The following is a 23,320-nucleotide window of genomic DNA, read 5'->3' on the forward strand; positions in this document are numbered from 1 at the left end:
GATGTCGCATCTTTGAGAGCGTCGTCTAAAACAGAGAAAGATGGTGGCCAGCCTGGTGCTTTTGTTTACCTGCCCAGGTGAGGCCACACCCATCTCCAGTTACCCAGAGGAAGCCCATCCCAGCCCAGAATAAACAGCAAGTTCCAACTGGCTGGCCCAGAGTTCCCCTTCTATTTCCACTCTAGCAATGTTGTCTTTGTCTGCTCCCATGTTTCACATCCCACGATCATGTGTACAATTTTTCAGAGACACATTGATGTAATCTTTTGAGGAGTTGGAGATAACGTTTATAAGTGGTCCATGTTTCACAAGTGTACCTGTTAAAACCCTGTTTATGGAAGACTATCTTACTCGGCTACAAGTGATCATCAAAAAAGAAGAAGAAGGAGAATACCTGAGAGCTTACCAAGGCTTCCTTCCTTCCTTCCTTCCTTCCTTCCTTCCTTCCTTCCTTCCATTTATTTGAAGTCCTCTTTTCCACACATGCAAAAATCCAGCTTAAAGCTTCTTACAACAAAGAAAGCAGGCCTTATTAGAAAAACTAACCAACAAACTAAAACTGACACGCGGACAAATAGAAGAAGACGCCTTCATCCCGATATGGTTCCCCTTTATCACATACACAGCCCAAGAAGACAACAACCAGAATCCGCCGACAGCATGCAAATCAATCTGGCTAACCTGATTCAGAAACACACACACAAAACCCACTCACACACGAAAACAAATCTCACTACAGCCACCCAAAGACAACCAGCCACCCAGCCCCGTCTTATCCATAGGGGCTAGTGGCGCAGCGCGCCAGGGCGCTGGCCCCCCAGGGGTGCCCCCACGAGCCCGCCGGCATACCCTGCGCCCCCTCCCCCTCTGCGCACCGCCGGCACAGCTGCTGCCGCCCATGCCGCTCCCGGGCTGCGAGCTGGCCGCCCTCGCCTCCCATCCCGCATGGGGAGCCCCAGCTGGAGCGCTGGAAGGGCGCGCAGAGCCCCGCGCCACTCCAGCACCATACCCCTCATCCCCCGCTCGCCCACCCCCCTCCCGAGGGGCGGCCAGCGTGGGAGGGAGCTGGCCCCAGAGGCGGAGAGGTGGCACGCTGGGGGCGCTGGAGGGATCGCCGCACCACGGCGGCCGATCTGCCTAAGACGGTCCTGCTGCCACCCCCTAGACCAACCCCAACCTCTCTTACCACCAAGGAAACACAACAAGCGAATAGTAAGAGAACCCGCCCAAGTGACACTGACACAAAACCCCACACATGCACTAAGTAGAAGAATAGAAGCATTCCCCCCCGACCCCACCCCACCCACCATTCCCCCCCTCCACCTCTTTCCCCCTTTTCTTCCTAATGTAACACTAATGTCTCACAACAAATGAAACTGATCTGTAGGAATTGCAACTTGAAAAAAGAGACAATGTACGTATTTTTGTAAACTAAGAAATCTTTAATAAAATGTTATTATTATTGTTTTGAAAAAGGAGGAGTGCACTTCAGAACCTAGCGTTGCAAAAGCAATTTCTTAACAACGCAGCAAAACAGCACAATAGCAAACATGATAACATGCAAAAAGCAACATTTCTGTATGTTAAATAGAGCAGGACTGCATAAGCGACACCCGGCACGCATAGCAAAAATAGCAAGGGCGTTTGATGGTTTCCCTGTGGTCCTGGAAACCCCCCCCCCATGATGATGCACCTCCATCACTAGGGTCACTTAGTTACTGTATTGAGGAGATGCGAAGGGTGAGCAAGAGAGCAGAGCCATGCGCAGACATATGCGCTCCCACAGCCTGGGCCTCGAATTGGGAAGTGACGTGGAATTTCTGCAAAAACACATTATCAGTGGGGCTGGACTGGAAAAACTGGTAAGATCCAGTTAAGGAGGAACCTTACAGTTGAACGTTACAGTGGAAAACAGCTCCATGCAAAATACAAGGAGGGTTCTGGTACATACATTGGGAATGGGGGTCAGTAAATCCTGTTGAAATTTGCACCCAACCTTTGAGTTTCTGTCGAACCGAGAGCGATGTGCGCAGACCCAGTATTCTTTGGTTTTACTCATGTAAAAAGTTACTGTTCAGGGCTGGACTTGTCCAGGCTTTCTGTAAACCTTTGCAGGACCAGTGATACAACAAGCTTGTGCCACAAATCCCATTAATTTCCCACTGTATTCCCATTTAGAATGGCATCCTTAGAGGGACCATTATCGGACAGGGCATTGCGTTTCTGAAAGGTAGGAAATGAATCCCATCCACTCTAGTGGCCGCAATATTATTTTGCATGATTGCCTCGTGACTCAGACAGGGGCCCTGAAGTCCTGGACTTTGATTAAGGCTCTTCCTGCTGCAATTTTTAATCTGGGTTTGATCATTTACAAATCCATTGAAAGTGTGTGTGTGTGTGTGTGTGTGTGTGTGAAGAATCGCCGCAAAGACCAGTCATAGCTGACTTAATATTTTGGAGCGTGTTCCTTCTCCATGCTGTCTTCTACAGAGAAACAGGGCAGGGGTTGAACACAACTGTATTTTCTGCACAGCAATAAACTGCATTAATGTCTCGTGCCAAGCCCCCCCCCTTTAGCTGGCAGCGGAGGTTGCTTGTCCTACGGTAGCTGCTAAATCAATTACCTTAAAACAAACCGGGATTTCAACCCTCTCCATCAAGGGGGACAGAGAGGAGTTCTCCACTCTGAAAGACACCTGCTTAAATTGCAGAGTTTAAGAGCACATTGACCTTGCAATGGTTCGTGCCATTAGTTTGGCAGCTCTGGTGGAAATTCACAGAATCCTGGAATTGCACAGTTGGAACGGACCGCGCCCCCAAGGGTCATCTACTCTAACCCCCTGCAATGCAGAAATCGCAGCCAAATTTAGAACCAGGATCGGATCTGTCATGAAGCAAGGTAGTATGGCTGCTTTGGCAATGGAGGGGAGGCAATGTTAAGGGTTGGAGAGCAGGAGCTGAGCAGATCTTTCCAAGGAATCTTAATCCACTGGGAAGTTCTCCCGCCAAAGGAAGGAGCCAACCTGTTTCTGCTGCTTCAAAGGGTAGGACCAATGGATTAAACCAGGGGTCAGCAAACTTTTTCAGCTGGGGCCGGTCCACTGTCCTCAGAACTTGTGGGGGGCCGGACTATATTTTTGGAGGGAAACGAATGAATTCCTATGCCCCACAAATTACCCAGAGATGCATTTTAAATAAAAGCATATATTCTGCTAATTAAAAACATGCTGATTCCTGGACTGTCCATGGGCCGGATTGAGAAGGTGATTGGGCCGAATCCGCCCCCCCCCCCCGGCCTTAGTTTGCCTACCTATGGATTAAACTGACGAAGAAGAAGAAGAAGAAGAGTTTGGATTTGATATCCCGCTTTTCACTACCCGAAGGAGTCTCAAAGCGGCTAACATTCTCCTTTCTCTTCCTCCCCCACAACAAACACTCTGTGAGGTGAGTGGGGCTGAGAGACTTCAGAGAAGTGTGACTGGCCCAAGGTCACCCAGCAGCTGCATGTGGAGGAGTGGAGACGCGAACCCGGTTCCCCAGATAACGAGTCTACCGCTCTTAACCACTACACCACACTGGCTCCCAAGACAGGATTCTGGCTAAACTTTCAGAAGGGCTTTCTTATGGCAAGAACTGTTCGACAGCAGAACAGACTCTTGGAAGGTGGTAGATTCTCCTGCACTGGCAGTTTTTAAAGAGAGCTTGGATGGCCATTCATCAATGATCCTTTAGCTGCTACTCCTGCATTACAGGGGGTTGGGCTAGATGACCCCCGGGGTACCCTTTCCAACACCGTAATTCTGTGTTTCTACCTCCCTGCTTTCTGAAGTTCAAGCTCCAGTTAGAAGGTCAAGAGGCAAGCCAGACTGGCTTCTGGTCAGTTGGCAACCTTTGCTTGGTCTCTCTCTCTCTCTCCCCCCCCCACCTTCTGACAACCATCACAGAAAAGGGCCAAACGCCCCGGCCAAAATGGCAGATGCAATTGCATCGGGGAGATTGGTTCTGATTGGCTGCCGCTGCTACCATGTGACCAGGCTACCCCATGTCCTTGCCGGCTCTCCTTGAGGAAATTAGCAGTTTCTCCTAAGTGAAAAGCTTTGGAATCTGCCCAGAATCTGCTCTGATTTATTACTTTGAGAGTCTTTTTCCGAGAGAAGGGCGATCGCTCAGACGTTTCTCCGTCCCCATGGCTTGCAAGGAATTAGGGAGGGTATTCATCACGTGGAATTTAATGAACCACAGTTAATGAAATCATCCAGAGGAAGCTTGAATGATATGGTTGAACCAGGGAAATGTTGGCTGTCACAAGGCTGTGCTCCCTGCAGCATTTTCCCTGAGCATTTTCCCAGACCTCTGAGACCTGCCCATGGACTTTCTAAATGTTAATGAAAGCTTTTGCGAGGCTTTGCTCTTCTTCTGTGCCAGGTGTGAATTGGTGGGAAGAGAACACCTCTCAGTTCCATCACATCTGACCTTAGGAGATGCAGAAACTCTGAATGCCCTGTGGAGATGACACACGGCAGAGTGAATCAGCACAGGCTAGAGATGCCTCTGCATATGAGGACACGGGAAGAGCTACGCTAGATCAGCCGGGAATTATAGAATCCCAGAACTGTAGAAATGGAAGGGTCCCCAAGAGTCATCTAGTCCAGCCTCCTGCAATGCAGGAATCTCAACTCAAGCATCCCTGACACCCAGCCTCTTCTTAAAAACCTCCAAAGAAGGAGAATCCACCACATCCCGAGGCAGACCGTTCCCCTGTCAAACTTCTTCTACAGTGGTACATTGGTTTTCAAACGCCTTGATACTCAAACAACTTGGAACCCAAACTGTTATGTACTGAGTTGAATAGGATCCAAAATGCACCAGTCTGATTGGTCCTAGAACAATAGGATCCAGAATGCAGCAGTCTGATTGGAGCCACCCAATCCAGCTCCAGGTGGAAGTGAATCCGCAACTTGATTGGCCTACAGGAGAATCCCGGAATTAGCCAATCACGTGGGGCCCATTGTGTAAATAATGTATATAAAGCAGATGTTTTGGGAGAACTTCCATTCCTCACTACAATGAGCTGAATAAAGAGCATGAAATCCACACTTGACTCCAAGTTATTTCACAAACACTGCAAACCCAGAAGTGTGTGTTCCGGTTTGTGAACTTTTTTTGGAAGCCAAACATGCTGTTTTGAGTGTTATGCTTCCGTTTTGAGTGCCACACTTCCGCTTTGAGTGTTACGCTGAAGTCTGTCTGTTTTTGCTATTTATTTTGTGTTTTTGCGGCTCTTTCTCGTTTTGCTTTTGTGACTGTGTGGAACCCAGTTCAGCTACTGATTAATTGTGTGACTGCAGTACATTGTTGATTGTTTTCATTTATGGATCAATGGTCTCATTAGATAGTAAAATTCATGTTAAATTGCTGCTTTAGGGGTTGTTTTTAAAAGTCTTGAACGGATTAATCATTTTGCATTACTTTCTATGGGAAAGCAGTGCGACTTAGTTTTGGAACGCTTTGGTTTTGGAACGGACTTGCGGAATGGATTAAGTCTGAGAACCAAGGCACCGCTGTACTGTCAAAAAAGTCTTCCTAATGTTTAGAATCTCCTTTCTTGTAACTCGAAGCAATTGGTTTGGGACCCTCCAGAGCAGGAAGAAAACAAACCTGCTCCATCTTTCATGTTACCTGCCAGGGATCCCTTAGCTGTGCTCTCTACATTACCGGGGGTGGGGCTAGATGACTTTTGGGCTCCCTCCCAACTCTACGATTCTATGGAAAAATGGCAGTGGTATGCCAAGTTAGTTCCAAGCAATGGAATCTCTCGCTGGAAAGCTTGAGAGGATCCCAGACGGCTGTGCCCGTACCAGGCATCGCGGCCCCCTGTTTCCACCCCCCCCCGCTGCTTTCTCTGCACTGTGTTCTCTGCCGTTCGGCACCAAACTCAAGAGCTTCGGCCTTGGAGGATCAATTGTAGCGTGTTCCTTCCCTCCAGGTAATACATATTGATGAAGGACATCCACGCCAGCATTCCTGTGTCCTTATTGGCACTAGGCTCTGCATACAGAAGGCTTTTCAGATAGACCGTTTAGAGAAGGGCTGTAACTCATAAGAAGTGCAATCCATCACAAAAAGGAGATGGCACTGGGCCTGTTCCTGGTGTGGGGGAAAGAATTGCATAACATGGGGCTGGGCAGGTGGATTTTCAGGAGCCCTGCCTGTTGGAGCCAGCGAGACATAACCGGCTGTGCTCTTGCATAAATAAAATATACTAGTTTCAGGTAGGTAGCCGTGTTGGTCTGCCGTAGTCAAAACAAAATAAAAAATAAAAGTATTCCTTCCAGTAGCACCTTAGAGACCAACTAAGTTTGTTCTTGGTATGAGCTTCCGTGTGCATGCGTATCTGAAGAAGTGTGCATGCACACGAAAGCTCATACCAAGAACAAACTTATTTGGAGAACAAACTTAAGTGAGAGCTGGACCATAAAGAAGACTGATTGCCGAAGAATTGATGCTTTTGAATTATGGTGCTGGAGGAGAGTCCCATGGACTGCAAAAAGATCAAACTTATCCATCATTAAAGAAATCAGCCCTGAGTGCTCACTGGAAGGGCAGATCCTGAAGTTGAGGCTCCAGTACTTTGGCCACCTCATGAGAAGAGAAGACTCCCTGGAAAAGACCCTGATGTTGGGAAAGATGGAGGGCACAAGGAGAAGGGGACGACAGAGGATGAGATGGTTGGACAGTGTTCTCGAAGCGACTGGCATGAGTCTGACCAAACTGCGGGAGGCAGTGGAAGACAGGTGTGCCTGGCATCCTCTGGTCCATGGGATCACCAAGAGTCGGACACGACTAAACGACTAAACAAGAAGAACAACAAATCCATTGCTGCAACAGCTTTTGCAGGGGCCTGCAGAAGCGCTTCCCATTTACTTGGGAAGTTTTGCATAGCACAGAAGCAAGGAGGAAGTAGATCCTGTTAAAAGCAGCAACTTTGTATTTCTGGGACTTCTGAGTTATTTTCCCGCCACGACCTTGAAAGGCCATGCCCTATTATGTCGGGGAGCTTGTCTGCTTGTCAGTCAGGTCTGTTTGCTGTAGTTTGTTGTTCCTTGCTTGCTGGGGCTCACGGCAGGCTCTGTCCCACTGATCTGGTCCCGATAAACTGATAAAACGGCAACTGATGTTCAGAGGCACCAATCGCTCCCGGAAGAGCAATCTGGCAGCCTGGAATACATTTTCTATTCCCCCTCAATGGACGCAGATGGCTTCTGCTACAGTAATTTTCTCCATTGTCCAATTTCCGCACCCCCCCCCCATCGCCTTATTTTCTGCAGTTCCCGATAGTAAAAAGCAAAAACATTTCCTGGAGGGTCTGAAGGACCTTTTCCAGTATCCGTTAAATCCCGAACCTCCTCCCTCCCTCCCTCCCTCTCACTGTCCTGCCTTTTGTCAGCTGTTTTAGTAAATTGTTTTCTCTTTCCGTGCTTTCCTCATTTTTCCCACCCTGCCCTCTCCCAGTTCCTTGGATTTGGTTATTTTATTATCATTAATTGTATACCACCCTTCAGCCATAGATCTCGGGGCAGTTGCAGCCTAAAATTACAATCTAGGGCATGGGTAGGCAAACTAAGGCCACCATAATTCCACATCTTTGTTGCAATTCTTCCATTTGATCTTTTACCATAATTTTAACCCACATTTTCGTCTTAATTTTATTCAGTTTAAACCCCGCCAACTGTCCAGATTCTTCAATTTCCTCCAGTGCTTTAGGGACACTGGAATGAGCAGGGGCAGAGCAAGGGGCGCACGTCTGTGCTGCTGTTCCGCGCTGCAGCCTTAAAACTTGCTGTGATGCCACAAGGAAAGGGTGCCGCCCACTCGCACCCGCCATCTTTGGTGGACTTGCACTGCAGCCTTAAAACTTGCCCCGCCGCCGGCGCACGGTCGGAAGGGGTGCCGGCCTCTCACGCCAACCCAAGATGTGGGCGCGAGCGGCCGGCACCCCTTCCAACCGTGCGGTGTGTGCGCGTACTAGGGAGCGGTGCCCTGCCCCCAGGGGTGCCCCCGCTTTGCCACCCTGGGCAGCAAAGCGGCTCACTGCACCCCTGGGAATGAGGATCTTCTCATGTTAAGACCAAATCATCTGCAAAGGCTTTTAATTTAAATTCCTTTGCACCATCTGTGGGTTATTTATGGGGCATAGGAATTCGTTCATTTATTTATTTTTCAAAATATAGTCCGGCCCACCACATGGTCTGAGGGACAGTGGACTGGCCCCCTGCTGAAAAACTTTGCTGACCCCTGATATATAGGTAAAGGGACCCCTGACCGTTAGGTCCAGTCGTGTCCTCGCTTTACTGGCCGAGGGAGCCGGAGTACAGCTTCCGGGTCATGTGGCCAGCATGACTAAGCCGCTTCTGGTGAACCAGAACAGTGCACGGAAACGCCGTTTACCTTCCCACCGGAGCAGTACCTGTTTATCTACTTGTACTTTGACGTGCTTTCGAACTGCTAGGTGGGCAGGAGCTGGGACCAAGCAACGGGAGCCACCCCATGTGGGGGATTTGAACCGCCAACCTTCCGATCGGCAAGCCCTAGGCCCTGTGGTTTAACCCATAGCGCCACCCGCGTCCCTTGACCCCTGATATAGGGAAATACAAAATACACAAGAAAACAAGAACAAAAATAGGCCCCCTGGTGTGACCTGTAGCCCAGTGCGCAGAGTCTTGCGTGTGACTTTACCTATAATTAGAGGTGCTCTTGAACCACGTAGATGAGGCTGCAGAGGAGGAGGAGGTTTTGGGAGAGAGAAAAGTGCTCAACTATATGCATTTTCCTTGATCACACCTGCACTCCAAGCACAGGTGGAGGCCTCCCTCTCCCAAGGATAACGAAGGCTTTGTAGACAGCATTGAACCATGTTGCAATGCACCATTTGCCCTCTCCATTAGCCTTGGTGAGGGGTATTCAGCCCCCTGCCTGATATTGTGCGGGGAGGAGGGGCTGAGCGCAGAGTGCCATTGGCAGAGCTTATACCCGTGCTGCCCAGGGCGGGCTCCCAAGGGAGGGGCACGCTCCCCAGGGGGACAGGGCGCAGAGGGTGCCCTCCTGTGACTCCCATGCATGGGGGGAGCTGCTGCGCTGCTTTGCCGCCGGCACAAAGGGGTTGGCATTCTTTTCTTTTTTTAATAATTTTTCATTGAATTTTACATACATTCTTTTAAACATCCATTCTTATTCATCTCTTATGCAAATTTTGACTTCCCTCAACCGCTTCTCGGGATTTTCAAATTTTATAATTTCTTAATTGTATTTCCAACATCACTATTCTTTTTTATTACAACAATTAATTGTTACCATCCAAGTTCGTTTCCATAATATTTCCTAAATTTAACCTCGCAAAACTTCTTGTAACCCTATTAGCGTGATTAGTTGTTTACAATTGTCTTTCGAGTATTTCTCAAACTTAGTCCAATCCTACAGGAATTCCTGGTCCCGCCGGTTTCAAACTCTTCCTGTCATCTTTTCCAATTCTGCAGTCCATTAATTTTGTCTGCCATTCCTCCATTGTCGGTAATTCTTCTTGCTTCCAATTCTGTGCCAATAACATTCTTGCTGCTGTTGTTGCATATAGGAACAGTTTTTTTTTAATCTTGTCTATTAATCTCTTTTCCTAAAGGGAGTGGCATTCGGCGACCCGCCCATCCACGTCTATCGTGAGCAAAGTGGCACAGAAGCTCCCCCTTCCCCCGGTGGCTCACGCCCCTTTGCCACTTTGCTTGTGGTAGGTGTGGGAGTCCGAGTCGCAGGCAGGCGGCACGCCGAATGTCACCCCCCCCCAGGGACGACATCTGGGGCGATGTGCCCCCCACACCCACCATCTTCCACCAGTGCTGATTGTGGAGCCCAGATCCATGCTCCCCATTCCCCACCCAGCACGCTGGCGGGGTGCCCCTGCATCCTGGCCCGGGGTGCCATGCCTCACATGACGTGTGGCATGACACATCACGTGATGAGCCCCCGCAATGTGGGGGGGGGGGCAAGTCGGCGCCCTTGCCTTGGTGGATCGTGAGGTGGGCATGCCTGCAATCTCCAGAGAAAGCCAAGCGGCCAGTCTGCACCGCAATAACAGGTCAGTTCACGTTGCAGAGTTCTTATCTCCCCATCTCCAGAAGGCCCTTGCAAGTGTGTTTGAATCAGATAAGAATGCAAGGAGAGCCTGCCGGATCAGGCCAAAGGGGAACCACCTAGTCCAGCCTCCTGTTCTCACAGGGGCCAACCGGATGCCCCAATGGGAAACCTGCAGGCAAGATTTGAGATCGAGAACATCTCTCCCCTCCTGTTGTCAGGGGTGTAGCAAGGTAAATTGGTACCCAGGTGCAAAAAAAAATTGTGCAGGGATAAGATTTATAACGAACTCAAGAAGGTAATGAAGGTTACCTTTTGTAAGAAACCAGAGGCATTTCTCCTGAGCATAACCAATGAAGAGATACCCAGTCAGGATAGAGTGTTTTTTATGTATGCCACAACAGCAGCTAGAATCTTATTGGCAAGAACATGGAAAGGCGAAGAGATACCAACGGTGGAAGAATGGCAGATGAAGATGATGGAATATGGAACTCGCAGAACTGACCGCCAGAATCCGGGACCAGAGGGAGGAGAAGGTGTCAAGGGATTGGAAGAAATTTAAGGATTATTTAGTCAAAACAGTAAATTGAATATCTGAGCAGAATTAAATAGAATAGCGGCTTTAGTAGATATATGTTAGATAAAAGTTGGTAAGATATTTTTGTGAAAAATTTAATTGTTAGGAATTGTTAAGATTTGGTGTTAAAGTTAAGATATGATTAAGCAAAGTAAAGTGTATTAAAAATTGAGTTAATGTGAATAGAACAAGATACAAAGCTACCTTGAAGATATATATGATTTTGAAGACAGTGGAGGGAATGGGGGAAGTCCCTCAAAATAGAGAAGATAGAAACAAGGAAAGTAAGAGGATAAATGTTAGTTTAAAGGTTTGTATATGTTTCTTTTTATTGTGATTGTTCGATTATGTTTTTGTGTTGTGTTTATGTATTGTATTTTGTATTTTTATATTGTGAATGTTGTTGTTTATGTTATGTTTTCCCTTTGTCTTAATAGAAAATAATAAAATCTTATAAAAAAAAAAAGAAAGAAAGAAAGAAAGGAGCCAGACAAAAAAAAAAAAAAAAAAAAAATTGTCCCCCCCCCCAAGGCATGGGAAGGTCAGGTGGTACCCGGTGCAGAAAATTTCTGGTCAACCCCCCATTGATTCCCCCCCCAAATGGTTTTACGTTATTTCATATTTTTACAAAGGAATAATAACAAGTAATATAATAATAATAATAAATTTTTATTTATATCCCACCCTCCCCGGCCAAAGTCGGGCTCAGGGTGGCTAACATCAGATACATAATATTGGTATAAAATCAAACATGTGTTTTTCGCTTTTCGTATTTTATCTGCATTGTCTTAACTTGTCTGAGCCACCTTGAGTCCTTGCGTGGGGGAAATTGCAGGAGATAAACAAGTATAATAATTGATAACAGCAAAGGCGCAAAACGGTTTGGTCTGTTCGGTTGGGTCCTTGAGTCTGCCATTTGCAGTTTGCTTCGGAGCCTTCAGGTCAGTCGTAGGTGCTTAAAGCAAAATGAAAAGAGATCATCTGTATTTGGGGTGACGGCTGGTTGCCACGGCATTTGGCTCTCGTTGCTAGGGCTACAGTGGTTGAGTGGCAGGTTGCTGTTCAGCCTTGCCCAGGGGACAACTCAGTGGTGACACTTCAGGAAGGACTACCAAAGAGGTGACAGAAAAATCCTTGGCAAATGGAAGCAGAGAGTGACTAAGGATCTTGACATGGTCTTTATCAAAGGTGCTTAGTCTAACCCATTAGTTGTGAGTACAGTGGACGCTTGAGTTGCGAATGCGATCCATGCTGGAGGCGCGTTCGCAACCCACAGCGTCCGTAACCCGCAGCGCTGTGTCTGCGCATGCGTGGGTTGCGATTTGCTGCTTTTGCGCATGTGCGAAGTGCCAAAACCTGGAAGTAACCCATTCCGGTACTTCCGGGTTCATATCCCTTAGTGAGTGCAACCCGTGGTATGACTGTGGCCGTGCTGAGGGAGCTTCATCTTAACGAATGAAGGGGCAAATGAAGACAATAGCTTCATCACAGAATGTTTAACATAGATATAGATACAGATACAGATATATTGATTTATGCATTTGCTTCCTACCTGGATGTATGGGTTGTTACCTCTGATACAGGACACATTGTGCTCCTTCTGGGGTAGCTTGTTTACCTTTGGTCCCCATCCTGCACTCAGCTCTCACCTTTGGCTCCTAGAAGCTGTCAGCAGGTGACAGCGGCCGTATCCCAGGAATGGCTTCAACTGGCCAACTAGGCCAGGTGAGGGGAGCCGATATACCTCAAACCCTCAGTGAGGTGAGGTAGGTACAGGCATGCAAAGACAGGCTCTGGCAGATGGAGCAGACGAGACCAAGAATGGGTCCAGCAGTCAAGAAGGCGGTTTCTGCACATGCTTTATTTTATTTATTTTAAAATACAATTTTTATTGGTTTTTTTAAATAATTTTATACATTTTAACATAACCATTTCAAACATTAAAATACAAGGTTCTTTTAAACCTTCGAACCTCCTTCCCTCCCTCCACGGGTTCCATGTTTAAGAATTTACTGCATCTTTTCCCATTATCCATCTGTTAAATACCGGTAACCATACTTATCTTGGACAGTGTTCTCAAAGCTACTAACATGAGTTTGGCCAAACTGCGAGAAGCAGTGAAGGATAGGCGTGCCTGGCGTGCTCTGGTCCATGGGGTCACGAATAGTCGGAAACGACAAAACGACTGAACAAACCATACTTATCATAAATAATTCCACATTCTACTGCTGTTACATCAGTTTGATTTAAATCAAATCCACCCTGCCCTGTTGTTGTTGTTGTTGTTCAGTCGTTCAGTCGTGTCCGACTCTTTGTGACCCCATGGACCAGAGCACGCCAGGCACGCCTATCCTTCACTGCCTCCCGCAGTTTGGCCAAACTCATGTTAGTAGCTTCGAGAACACTGTCCAACCATCTCATCCTCTGTCGTCCCCTTCTCCTTGTGCCCTCCATCTTTCCCAACATCAGGGTCTTTTCTAGGGATTCTTCTCTTCTCATGAGGTGGCCAAAGTACTGGAGCCTCAACTTCAGGATCTGTCCTTCTAGTGAGTACTCAGGGCTGATTTCTTTGAGAATGGATAGGTTTGATCTTCTTGCAGTCCATGGGACTCTCAAGAGTCTCCTCCAAGCACCATAATTCAAAAGCATCAATTCTACGGCGATCAGCCTTCTTTATGGTCCAGCTCTCACTTCCGTACATTACTACTGGGAAAACCATAGCTTTAACTATACGGACCTTTGTCGGCAAGGTGATGTCTTTGCTTAAACATCACCCTGCCCTGGTGATGTTTAAACAAATGTGGCTGGACCCATCGCTTCTGGTTTGGTACTGAGAAGCGGCTCTGGGCAGGATTGACGTCTTGGGTCGTTGGGTCCTAATTAATGAAGGGGTTTTAGGCCTCCTAGCTGCCAGCCGACCTGTGTGCATTGCCACACCGGGTTTTGCTTCTTCGCTTTGCCTTTGAACACTTTTGGAGGCAGAGGTGCGTTCCGCAGCGGAGGCGCTTGACGAAGTTTGCCTTGGCTCCTCTAATTGTTTTCCTTCCTTAATGATCTGGAGGCCCCAGGGAGAGCCCAGGCTCATGAAAACATCTCAAGGCATGCCAGGCCAGCCAGCAGCAGCCACCGCGAGAGAATTGCTTATTCTGGGAAGGAGGTGCAGGACGTCGAGAGGTTGTCCCTTGAGCCTTTGGGGGGTCAGGGAGGGGTTGCAGAAAAGGGACCTCAGTCTCCCTCTCTGCAATTATTCCTGGAGGAGACTCACCAACTGGGAATAGCAAGCAAAAGGTGCATGAAAAGCAAACAAGATGAATTTTAACAGGGAGAAATGTAAAGTACTACACTTGGGCAAAAAAAATAATGAAAGGCACAAATACAGGATGGGTGACGCCTGGCTTGAGAGCAGTACATGTGAAAAGGATCTAGGAGTCTTGGTAGACCATCAACTTGACACGAGTCAACAGTGTGATGCAGCAGCTAAAAAGCCAATGCAATTCTGGGCTGCATCAATAGGAGTATAGCATCTAGATCAAGGGAAGTAATAGTACCACTGTATTCCGCTCTGGTCAGACCTCACCTGGAATACTGTGTCCAGTTCTGGGCACCACAGTGCAAGAAGGATACTGACAAGCTGGAACGTGTCCAGAGGAGGGCAACCAAAATGGTCAAAGGCCTGGAAACGATGCCTTATGAGGAACGGCTTAGGGAGCTGGGTATGTTTAGCCTGGAGAAGAGAAGGTTAAAATTCAATAAATTAAATACAGTAATTTTTTTTTAAAAAATGAAAGTTTGTGGAAACCACAGGAGAGTAGAGTGTTGCTGTTGCATGCTGGTTTCTCACAGGCATCTGGTTGGCCATTGTGAACTAGATGGGCCATGGGCCTGATCCAGCAGGCTTTTCTGACGTTCTAATGCAGCCATCATTGTCACTTGAAGCTCAGGTGGCCTCCACTGTGACTAGAAGTGCCTTTTATCAGCTTTGTCTGGTGTCTCAGCTGTGGCCATTCCTGGATAGGGATTTTTCTGTTTTAACTGTTTTTAATCATGATTTTTAAATTGTTGGCACCTGCTTGCCTTGCCTTTAGACGACACCAGGTGCATTGATGCCGCTTTACAAATACACTATTTAAAGAAAAACCAATGGGGGGTGGTAGTGTTGTTTTTATAATTATTGCTATGTTTTAAAAGAGATGGTATATAGCATTCATCCCCCAAACTCGGCCCTCCGGCTGTTTTGGGACTACAATTCCCATCATCCCCGATCACTTGTGCTGTTAGCTAGGGATGATGGGAGTTGTAGTCCCAAAACAGCTGGGGGGTGCCTGGTATATAGGTTTTAACTCCATCAATGCTGAATTGTATTTTAATGATCGGTTTTTCTATGTTTTTAGTGGTTCTTGTTTTTATGTGTCAGCTGCCTTGAGTCCTGTCAGGGGGAAATGTGGGCTATAAATAAATCTTCATCATGGGCAACAAAACAGCCAAAATACCCATTCTGTCCCCTGTGGTTGTTTTTGGGGGCACTGTTATGCAGTGGTTCCGCTCCTTCCTCCTTGGCCCTGTCCAGAAAGTGGTGGGGGGGGATGAGTGTTCAGACCCCTGGGCTCTCACTTGTGGGGTGCCTCAGGGTTCTGTCCTCCCCCCATGCTTTTTAATATCTATATGAAGCCGCTGGGAGATCATCAGGGGGTTTGGGCTGGGTGTCCATCAGTATGCGGATGATACCCAGCTCTACCTCTCTTTCAAATCAGAACCAGTGTCTTGCGCCCTGGATTCAGGGAAAATGGCCGTGAAGGACTTTGACTGAATGGAAAGTTACTGGTATTAAGATGGAGAAGTCTGAGAACCGAAACTGCAATTTGACACCTATGCCCGCTTCTGCCATGCTTGGCTTTGTTTTTGGCTTGGTTACGAACTGCGAAATGACCCATGAAGAAAGGATTATTTTACTGAGACTGGAACTGCTCAACCGAAAATTGGAAATATTGAACTGTCATATGTCAGAAAAGTTATACCCCACAGAGGAGACTGTACAGGAAATGGCTGTATTGGAGGAGAACCTCGGCACTGAACTGAAGGGACTGATTGAACAACAGGATGAAAAGATATGGCGACTCCGGAGTAATGGATCGTCCCTTGGGGGTGGCCGACCCAGGACGGAGAAAAATTGTTATATCTAACTCCCGAGGTGAGAGCTTGGGAGTGAAGGTGAGAACTTTACGTTTATGTTTAGAAATAAAAGAAGAATGGTGATGATGAACCGAGAGGGCTGGAGTAAAGGTACGCACCCTGACGTTCTATGCAAGGATTACTGTGGATTTAGTCTGAGCTGTGACATGCAAAGAAAAAGGACACTTCGAGGAGCAGCTCGGGAGCAGGGACGACCAAAGAAAATGGACAGAAGGGGGGATAGGGTGAACAGTATTAAGGTATAAAGGAAAAGGGATGTATTATGGTAACCTGAAACTGGTGTGTCAAGACTTTAAGTTTTAGAGAAAGAAAAGAGGTATTTTAAATTTATGTCATGAACAGCAGTTATAGTTAACGAAAGATACTTGTTACGATTTATGTTGAAAATAAGTGGATAGAACTAGAATCTTGTGTGGAATTACACATGAAGCTATAACATGATTTGATTTATGTTAAGTTAAGAATGGGAAAATATTGTTTATTATGAAACAGATTTGTTAGAAAGAAGCTTTAGATTTTAACTTTTAGATTTTTGATTTTTTAAAGATTATGATGGCATAAGAGGTTATTAAAGTAATAATTGGTATTGGAACCGAAGGCGAAAAGGCAGGGGAAGTCTGTACCAAGATTCGACAAGAAATTTTTTTTTGTACAGCATAAGAAGAAGAATTATTGGTGTTTGTGTATCTGTTTACTTTCAGTTGGTGTTGGGTTAATGTGGGTGTTGTATTTGTTTGTTGTTTGTTGTAAAACCAATAAATTCTTATATATAAAAAAACAAATCAGAACCAGTGAAGGTGGTGAAGGTCCTGTGTGAGTGTCTGGAGGCGGTTGGAGGATGGATGGGCGGCTAACAGATTGAGGTTGAATGCTAACAAGACAGAAGTACTGTTTTTGGGAGACAGGGGGCGGGTGGGTGTGGGGGACTCCCTGGTCCTGAATGGGGTAACTGTGCTCCTGAAGGACCAGGTGCGCAGCCTGGGAGTCATTTTGGACTCACAGCTGTCCATGGAGACGCAGGTCAATTCTGTGTCCAGGGCAGCTGTCCACCAGCTCCATCTGGTACACAGGCTGAGACCCTGCCTGCCCACAGATTGTTTCACCAGAGTGGTACATGCTCTGGTTATCTCCTACTTGGACTACTGCAATGGCCTCTACGTGGGGCTGCCTTTGAAGGTGACCCGAAACTGCAATTAATCCAGAAATGCGGCGCTAGACTGGTTGACTGGGAGTGGCCGCCGGGACCACATAACACTGGTCCTGAGAGATCTACATTGGCTCCCAGTACGTTTCCAAGCACAATTCAAAAGTGTTGGTGGAGACCTTGAAAGCCCTAAACGTCCTCGGTCCAGTATACCTGAAGGAGCGTATCCACCCCCATCGTTCAGCCCGGACACGGTGGTCCAGCTCCGAGGGCCTTCTGGCGGTTCCCTCCCTGCGAGAAGCCAAGTTACAGGGAACCAGGCAGAGGGCCTTCTCGTGTAGTGGTGCCCGCCCTGTGGAACTCCCTTAAGATGTCCAAGAGATAGACAACTACCAGACATTTAGAGGACATCTGAAGGCAGCCCTGTTTAGGGAAGCTTTTAATGTGTGATATTTTAATGTATTTGATTTTTGTTGGAAGCCTCCCAGAGTGGCTGGGGAAATCCAGCCAGGATGGGCGGGGGTACAAATAATATAAATATTATTATTATTATTATTATTATTCTGTCCCTGCAGGATGAAAGTCCGCTGCCTCCTGCTGGTAGCTCTCTGGCTCTGCGCCGTTGACCTTGGCAGCCCCTCTGGTGAGTGACCCCGTCCCACTTTGACCTTGGGCAGGAAGACACAGGCGGTGCTTCCCTGGACAATGCAAAATAAACATCTGGCAGGCATGTCCAACTGGTCGTTTGTGATCTGCCGATTTGTGGCGTCCATGGCTGATCCTGGTCGATCTACCCCCCCCCCCCAAAGAAGCTCAACAGCTTTTGCCAACCCCCCCCCCAAAAAAAAGCTCCACAAAAAGGGAAAAGTTGGCAGCTATGGTTGAGGTGCCTGGCATCTGGGATCCAAAGAGATGCTCCTCTGAGCGTGGACAGAGGCAAAGGACCCAGGCTGTCCCACCGTGATGCAGAGAAGCATCCCCACCCCCCATTGCTAAAGGCCGGGAGGGCGCCGAGTGTGCAAACGCGGAGCCCAGGACGGAAGCCGAGTGCAGCCTAACTGAGAGGTGCAGCCCCCCCTCCCCTTCCCGCAAGGCGAGGTTCCCCCCTCCTCTTTTGCAGAGGCGGGGCGGTGGTTTGGGCAAAGGGCTCCCTTGATGGGAAGCAGATGAGCCAGAGCAGAGCAAGATGAACACGTTGGCATGCAATTAGCCAGAGCCGCTGACAGGCCCATTTGTCACAGTCAGGAGGAATCGACTCTGGGGATTCCCAAGCTACCCAGGCCCTGAGTTATTCCAGCTTCCTACTGGTGGGTCTCTGGGAGTCCGAGAGAAGTGGACTTGTCTTCTCTTTGCTCTCCTCGTGGTGTGATCATCTGTGGCAGAGTTTTGCTGCACCATGGATTAGGGATGGCAGGTCCTGTCAGTTTGGGCTCTCTCTCTCTTTCACCATTTTCCGGTCCTAAATTCATTCATTCTCCACATTTGCAACAATTTGCAATTAAAATAAAAAAATCATTGGCATTTTAGTCCTAAAGTCATTCATTCTCCACATTTTGCAACAATTTGCAATTAAAATAAATAAATCATTGGCATTTTAGTCCTAAATTCATTCATTCTCCACATTTTGCAACGATTGCAATTAAAATAAAAAATCATTGGCATTTTAGTCCTAAATTCATTCATTCTCCACATTTTGCAACAATTTGCATTTAAAAATAAAATAAAAATCATTGGCATATTAGTGTGAATTTTTCTTATTTAAACATATATTTGCACATGGTCTTGACTAATGTATTTGCAAGCAATTTCTGCATGTTCTTTTTATGATCATCTTCATTTCTATGCACACTCCCCCCCCCAAAAATGTGCATTATTAAAATGCTGTTTAGGGAACTGCATTGCAAAATTCAGGTAAGTGCGGAATTCTAAGGATAGCATCATAGAGCTGTAGAGTTAGAAGGGACCCCAAGGGTCGTCTTGTTCAGTGCCCTGCAATTGCAAGATTCAGCTAGGTAGCCGTGTTGGTCTGATGCAGTCAAAATAAATAAATAAAGTTTGTTCTGGGTATAAGGCTTTCGTGTGCGTGAAGAAGTGTGCATGCACACGAAAGCTTATACTCAGAAGAAATTTAGTTGGCCTCTAAGGTGCTACGGTCAATTTTTTAATTCTATTTATTTATTTCGACTGCAGTGCAAGGCAGTATGTGTTTTGGTTCCCATGTTGTTTCAGAAAGTGCAAATTCAAATGCGTACTGAATCAAAGTTCTGCTCCATCCCGAGTTGGGATTCCTGGGTGAGGAGTCCTCGCCTCTGCTTATCTTGTTCTTCCTGTTGGCCACTGAGCTGAGGATTAATAATGGACCACTTAAATGGTGTTGGGGGCAGGGAAGTGGATGACAGATATTTGGGCCCACAAGAAAACACAAGAAAAACATACCGGAGTAGGTCAATGGCTCATCTAGTCCGGCATCCTGCTCTCACAGTGGCCAACCAGATGCCCATTCTGCGAAGCATCTCCAAGGAAAAGAGCAACTCTCTCCTCCTGCGGTTTCCAGAAACCGAGATTCAGAAGCATTGCTGCCTCCAGCTGCAGAGGCAGAAACAGAGCCATCCAGGCTAGTAGCCATTGAGAGCCCTCTCCTTTTCCACGAATTTTCCTAAGGGCCCTTTTAAAGCTGTCCAAGAGGGTGGCCATCCCTGCCCCCTGCAGAAGTGAGTTCCGCAGTTTAACTCTGCACTATGTGAACAATAAGGACGCGTGTGGCGCTGTGGGGTTAAACCACGAGCCTAGGGCTTGCTGATCAGAGGTCAGCGGTTCGAATCCCTGTGACGGGGTGAGCTCCCATTGCTCGGTCCCAGCTGCTGCCCACCTAGCAATCCGAAAGCACGTCAAAGGGCAAGTAGATAAATAGTACCGCTCCAGCAGGAAGCCAGAACGGCTTTGTCATGCTGGCCCACATGACCCGGAAGCTGTACACTGGCTCCCTCGGCCAGTAAAGCGAGATGAGTGCCGCAACCCCAGAGTCGTCCACGATTGGACCTAATGGTCAGGGGTCCCTTTACCTTTACCTATGGGAACAATTCCTTCCTTGGCCTTGCAGGAAAAAGCAAGGGGTGAGATGGCTAAAAATAGCTTTGAGAAAGAGAAAGTTTGAGAAAGAGAAGTTGCTGAATTGCAACTTGATCACCAAACTTAAAACCATGGAGAGACCTGGTCTGAATAGAGACATTGGATTCTTATCTCATTATAGATGACAAAGCTATCTTTAGCCATCTCATCCCTTGCTTTTTCCTGCAAGGCCAATTGCAGTCATTAACAGTTGTCAACAGGTTTACCACACCCATCAGCCAATCTCCCACCCCCTTCTGAGTCATACCCCTCCCCCACCCTCTCACTATATATAAGGGTCTGGTGACTTCTGTTTCAGTGTATCTGAAGAAGTCTGCATGCACACGAAAGCTCATACCAAGACAAACTTAGTTGTTCTTTAAGGTGCTACTGGAAGGGAATTTTTTTTCCCCCCCGACTATGGCAGACCAACACGGCTACCTACCTGTAACTGGAACTGGGTATGTTTAGCCTGGAGAAGAGAGGTCCAAGAGGAGATTTGATAGCCATCTTAAAATATCTAAAAGGCTGTCACATGGAAGATGAGAGCAAGCTTGTTTTCTCCGCTCCGGCTGCCGGAGGCAGGACTCGAACCCATGGCTTCAAGTTACAACAAAGGAGATTCAAACTGAACCTTAGGAAGAACTTTCTGACAGCGAGAGCCGCTCGACAGCGGAATGGACTCCCTCGGAAGGTGGTGGTCTCTCCTTTGCTTTTAAGCAGAGGTTGGATGGCCATCTGTCATGGATTCTTCAGCTGTGATTCCTGCATTGCAGGGGGTTGGACTAGATGACCCTTGGGTCCCTTCCAACTCCAAGATGCCTGCCTTAATACGTGTGGATTCAAGTTGCAAGGAAGAAATTCCAACTAAGCACCAGGAGGAACCTTCTGAGCTGTTTGACAGTGGGACGGTCTCCCCCAGAAGGTAGTTTTTTAAGCAGAGGCTGGATAGCCATCTGTCAGGGATGCTTTGGTTGCGAATTCTGCATCACAAGGGTTGGACTAGATGTTCCTTCGGGGTCTGTGGTTCTGTGAGTTAGTCCTTGTCCTTCTTTCCTCAGAACTTCTCTTATTTCCTCAGTCTGTTCTGTTATCGACATCCAAAGCAACTACTCTATTTCAAACTCAAAAAGGGAAAGTGTAATGCTGGTGGTCAACAAAAGAGGTTGAAAGACTGTCTTAAGGAAAATCTTTTAAAAATGTAGTATAAACACCAACAATTGGGAAATACTGGCCTGCGAGTGCTCCAGTCGGAGAACAGCCTTTATCAAAGGTGTAATGGGCTTTGACAAGTTCTTAAAGAAATGGGAGTGCCGGATCACCTCATTTGTCTCCTGAGAAATCTGTATGTGGGACAAGAAGCTACAGTTAGAACTGGATATGGAACAACTGATTGGTTCAAAATTGGGAAAGGAGTACGACAAGGCTGTATATTGTCTCCCTGCTTATTTAACTTATATGCAGAATTCATCATGCGAAAGGCTGGACTGGATGAATCCCAAACCGGAATTAAGATTGCCGGAAAAAATATCAACAACCTCAGATATGCTGATGATACTACCTTGATGGCAGAAAGTGAGGAGGAATTAAAGAACCTTTTAATGAGGGTGAAAGAGGAAAGCGCAAGATATGGTCTGAAGCTCAACATCAAAAAAACTAAGATCATGGCCACTGGTCCCATCACCTCCTGGCAAATAGAAGGGGAAGAAATGGAGGCAGTGAGAGATTTCACTTCTTGGGTTCCATGATCACTGCAGATGGTGACAGCAGTCACGAAATTAGAAGACGCCTGCTTCTTGGGAGAAAAAGCAATGACAAACCTAGACAGCATCTTAAAAAGCAAAGACATCACCCTGCCGACAAAGGTCCGTATAGTTAAAGCTATGGTTTTCCCAGTAGTAATGTACGGAAGTGAGAGCTGGACCATCAAGAAGGCTGATCGCCGAAGAATTGATGCTTTTGAATTATGGTGCTGGAGGAGACTCTTGAGAGTCCCATGGACTGCAAGAAGATCAAACCTATCCATTCTCAAAGAAATCAGCCCTGAATGCTCACTAGAAGGACAGATCCTGAAGTTGAGGCTCCAGTACTTTGGCCACCTCATGAGAAGAGAAGACTCCCTAGAAAAGACCCTGATGTTGGGAAAGATGGAGGGGACAAGGAGAAGGGGACGACAGAGGATGAGATGGTTGGACAGTGTTCTCGAAGCTACTAACATGAGTTTGGCCAAACTGCGAGAGGCAGTGAAGGATAGGCGTGCCTGGCGTGCTCTGGTCCATGGGGTCACGAAGAGTCGGACACGACTGAACGACTGAACAACAACAATGGGCTTTGAAGACACTCGAACTCAGGACGCAAGGGAGAAACGTGCTAAGAGGAAGGCACATCCACGCCATGATCAACTCCCGCCTGGGATCCAATGTCCCCAATGTGGGAAAGACGTGTGGATCCAGAATTGGCCTCCACAGTCACTTAACGGACTCATTGTTAAAACCGTGTTCATGGAAGACATTCTTACTCGGCTACGAGGGATTGCCAAAGAGGAAGAAGAACAACAACATAGATTTTTGTATAGTATCACGACACTTACACAAAGGACCCCAGCCCAATAAAACATACGTAAAGCTATAATTTCCCCAGATTCCTACAGCTCAGCCTCACAAGAATCCCAGCACTCTCAATTTAAAAAGAAAGGAGTCTTGCAGATGTGAGGAGGCCGCATCTAGCAGCCTCTTTAATCTCGAGCAAAGAGGCAAGAAAGCGCCCGTTGGCTTGGAGCTGGCCTTGGCCCAGCGCCAAGGAGAAACCCGGCTCCGTTTTCCGTTAACACAGAGCGGGTGTTTAACCACTGTGGCTGCCTGCCCAGGGAGGAAGGAAGGAAGGAAGAAATGGCTCCTCTTCATGACTCAGCAATGCATGAAGTCGAGGTGACGCACAGCCCTCAAAGAGACGACTGATTCTGACAGATGTAGCTTTAGCTGTCCCGCCTTCCACAGAACATTTGCACGTCCGAGTTGGCTAACAGAAACCACCACCTTGTGCAGATTTCACATTAATAAGGGCAGTAGAGAGGAGCCCACCTGAGGCATCTCAGCCATTGAAATGCTTAATTCCCCAGTGATGCTTTCAGCAAGAACAGATGATGCTGAAATGAGATGGCCAAGTTCGGGCATCAATCT

At 47.3% G+C, this 23,320-nt stretch overlaps 1 protein-coding gene across 1 annotated transcript in view; it reads left to right on the top strand.

Annotated features, from left to right (window-relative positions):
• Positions 1-23,320, top strand: part of IL1RAP (interleukin 1 receptor accessory protein) — an 86,303-nt gene that overhangs the window by 11,935 nt on the left and 51,048 nt on the right. Inside the window, 1 exon segment of the mRNA XM_033150930.1 lies at positions 17,609-17,676. Within this exon segment, the coding sequence (XP_033006821.1) occupies positions 17,610-17,676 (67 nt within the window). The 5' untranslated portion in view covers position 17,609.

This window comes from Lacerta agilis, chromosome 5 (genome assembly GCF_009819535.1).
Source record: "Lacerta agilis isolate rLacAgi1 chromosome 5, rLacAgi1.pri, whole genome shotgun sequence".
NCBI lineage: Eukaryota > Metazoa > Chordata > Lepidosauria > Squamata > Lacertidae > Lacerta > Lacerta agilis.